At 35.4% G+C, this 3,630-nt stretch overlaps 1 protein-coding gene across 1 annotated transcript; it reads left to right on the top strand.

Moving 5' to 3' along the window:
* The first annotated feature begins 1,096 nt into the window (after positions 1-1,096).
* LOC133049194 (dnaJ homolog subfamily A member 1-like) lies at positions 1,097-2,353 on the top strand. The gene has a single exon (XM_061133116.1). The coding sequence runs from the start codon at positions 1,113-1,115 to the stop codon at positions 2,304-2,306; it is 1,194 nt and encodes a 397-aa protein (XP_060989099.1). The 5' UTR covers positions 1,097-1,112; the 3' UTR covers positions 2,307-2,353.
* Positions 2,354-3,630: the final 1,277 nt, after the last annotated feature.

The following is a 3,630-nucleotide window of genomic DNA, read 5'->3' as shown; positions in this document are numbered from 1 at the left end:
GTCAGTTGCCTTTAACAAGCCTGGTGCTCTGTGATGACCTAGAGGGAAGGGATGGGAGAACGGGAGGGAGGATCAAGAGGGAGATGAAATATGTATAATTATGGCTTACTTGCATTGTTTTAAGGCAGAATCCAACATAAAATTGCAAAGCAATTTTCCTCCAATTAAAAAAATTAAAAAAAAAAAATTTACAAGCTTACATGTACTATATTCCTATTTTATCTGTATGACCAATATTGTCTCTAAAATTTCCTCACTAGTCTCACTTAAGAGAGTACCAGGCCAGCTTCATTAATTCATTCTTTCATTAACTCACTTATTCAATAAACAATCATCATATTCAGAAGAAATCATCATTTCTTCTTTTTCACATGTTTGGCACTAGAATAATAAGCTGTGGCTGTCTTTTTGAGGAACTTACAGTCTACTAAAGCAATCAAAAGTGTTAAATACATATATGCAGAATTTGTCCTTTAAGCCACTATTTTCTTCTGATTTAATCTCAGAGTTCAATATTCTAACCCCTTAAAATTAAGGAACATGAACATTCTATCATGGAAAGTAAGATTTCACTTCAAGGTTTACCAAGATATGTATTTCATCTCTTTTATATCCCCAGTGACTGAGACAGTGATTGATACACAGTTTATTGCTCAGAAAATAATGCTTAATTGGTTAAATAATGACTTAAATAACTTTTTTATTTGTAAGTAAATTAGATAACAAGAGAATGTTTGGAGGTTATGTCTAGTTGAGAGAAAACCACATGAACCTATGAGGCTGACATGAAAAGGAAGATAGGAGAACAGACCACTGCTACCATCTTGAAAGAAGTATTTTATCTGAAGCAATACTAGAGACATAGGAGTTTATATAAACATGATTTATTGATGTGTCATACATATATGTTTATAGGATATTCTAGGAGAGAAAGAACTAGAAAATGTGCTTTCTGTGTATATGAAGAGATCGTATTTAAAAAAAAAAAAAAAGGAAACTTTCCAGAAGGCTCCGTGAAAGGCTGAGGAGCGGCGGCTGACCGAGCTGCGCACAGCAACGCGCTCCTTCCCGCTCCCCCACACAGGCATCTGCCCGCTCACCGGCTGTAGAAAATGGTGAAAGAAACCACTTACTATGATGTTTTGGGGGTCAAACCCAATGCCACCCAAGAAGAATTGAAAAAGGCTTACAGGAAACTGGCCTTGAAGTACCACCCTGATAAGAATCCAAATGAAGGCGAGAAGTTTAAACAAATTTCTCAAGCTTACGAAGTGCTTTCTGATGCAAAGAAAAGGGAATTATATGACAAAGGAGGAGAACAGGCAATTAAAGAAGGTGGAGCAGGTGGTGGTTTTGGCTCCCCCATGGACATCTTTGATTTGTTTTTCAGAGGAGGAGGCAGGATGCAGAGAGAGAGGAGAGGTAAAAACGTTATGCATCAACTTACAGTAACTTTAGAAGATTTATACAATGGTGCAACAAGAAAACTAACTCTGCAAAAGAATGTGATTTGTGACAAATGTGAAGGCCGAGGTAGTAAGAAAGGAGCGGTAGAATGCTGTCCCAATTGCCGAGGTACTGGAATGCAAATAAGAATTCATCAGATAGGACCTGGAATGGTTCAGCAGATTCAGTCTGTCTGCATGGAGTGCCAGGGCCATGGGGAGCGGATCAGTCCTAAAGACAGATGTAAAAGCTGCAACGGAAGGAAGACAGTTCGAGAAAAGAAAATTCTAGAAGTTCATATTGACAAAGGCATGAAAGATGGCCAGAAGATAACATTCCATGGTGAAGGAGACCAAGAACCAGGACTGGAGCCAGGAGATATTATCATTGTTTTAGATCAGAAGGACCATGCTGTTTTTACTCGACGAGGAGAAGATCTTTTCATGTGTATGGACATACAGCTGGTTGAGGCATTGTGTGGCTTCCAGAAGCCAATATCTACTCTTGACAACCGAACCATAGTCATCACTTCTCATCCAGGTCAGATGGTCAAGCATGGAGATACCAAGTGTGTGCTAAATGAAGGCATGCCAATTTATCGTAGGCCATATGAAAAGGGTAACCTAATCATTGAATTTAAGGTAAACTTTCCTGAGAATGGCTTTCTCTCTCCTGATAAACTCTCTTTGCTGGAAAAACTTCTGCCTGAGAGGAAGGAAGTAGAAGAGACTGATGAAATGGACCAGGTAGAATTAGTGGACTTTGATCCAAATCAGGAAAGTCGGCACCATTACAATGGAGAAGCATATGAGGATGATGAACATCATCCTTGGGGTGGTGTTCAGTGTCAGACCTCTTAGTAGGCCCGTGAATAACACTCACTGTTGGGGTTTTATTGCAGTAGTGATTGAGTGAAGGACTATAATTATAATATGCTCACTACTTGCTTTTGTTTTAATATTCAACTATAGTAGTGTTTAAAATTTAAATGAAGAATAAACTCGAATATAAAAGCTGAAAAAAAAAAAAAAAAAAAGGCCTACTGGCAGTAGAGTCCCCATTTAATATCACAACAGTGATATTAAACATAATGAGTAAGACTTTCATATTAAAGGGTATGTTAGAAATGGCCATTGACTTTCAAGTCTATGACCTCTGTGTAATATTGTTAAAAGAAAAATGGTGAATTAAAATACAAGGCAGAAAACTATCTATTGCTACAATATCTACATAATCTTATATTTGTGTTTTCAAATTCATCAATAACACTCTATTTTTTGCATACAATTTAAACCATTTAAATATGCAAATATAAGGCTAGCTACTTACATTTCTCTAGCCTTAAATGATTTTTATTTATCCATTTTATTTTTCACATATCTATCAATGCCTGTTAAAAAGTGATTCTTAAACGTGTACAAAAATCTCATGTGATATAGCATAATTTTCTTTATTCAGGTTTGTACAACAGAGAATTTTCTATATCATCATCTTTTCTGTACAATTGTGAATAAATTCTATTCATATGTTTGACCACAAAATGTACTTAAAATATTAAGAAAGGAAATTTTGACTGGATAAGAAACAATAATAAAAATAAGAGAAGTGTATCATGTAGACTGGCATATTAGTCAATATGGCTGGTGTGTTTTATGTCAAGTGTCTTTCAAAGGAATGAAAGTCTAGCATGCAAACTTGCACAGGTATGGCAACTAAAGCCTTTTATCTCTCTTATTCACAAAGAATTCAATCTGCCTTTTAAATCAATTTCCTTTTGGTGAAGGCAAAATATCTTACAGTTTTACTTTCATGTATTCTGGGGAATCTCTTTCTTATAATGACTAATAAAGAATATTCTAAAAATTTGCAAATATACATCTCATTTGCCTTTAACTTATGTTTTTCTCTATCAAATATATTCTCAAAAATATCATTGTTAAAGTATGCATATTAAAAATGTTGCATGGATGTCAGACTGAAGAAGCTGGCTACAGAATATCTAAGTATAATACAATGTCTCTGAAAGTTTCACTCTTCTAAAAATTATAATAATTGTCAAGTTTCCTCCCTGTCTCAGAATAGTGAAAAGATCCACTTTGGTTTTCTCAGAATTTTTTCCTTTTGGTAGGAAATCCCCTCTCAGGATTTCTATCTCAATTTCTCTTTTCACAATCTGACAAGCCT

Source organism: Dama dama, chromosome 30 (genome assembly GCF_033118175.1).
Source record: "Dama dama isolate Ldn47 chromosome 30, ASM3311817v1, whole genome shotgun sequence".
Taxonomy (NCBI): Eukaryota; Metazoa; Chordata; class Mammalia; order Artiodactyla; family Cervidae; genus Dama; species Dama dama.
The sequence above is the reverse complement of the archived record's forward strand: the minus strand, read 5'-3'. Positions and strand labels throughout refer to the sequence as shown.

Excerpts from the sequence above, each read along its gene's own strand:
- LOC133049194 (XM_061133116.1), top strand. The coding sequence starts at position 1,113 with ATGGTGAAAGAAACCACTTACTATGATGTTTTGGGGGTCAAACCCAAT.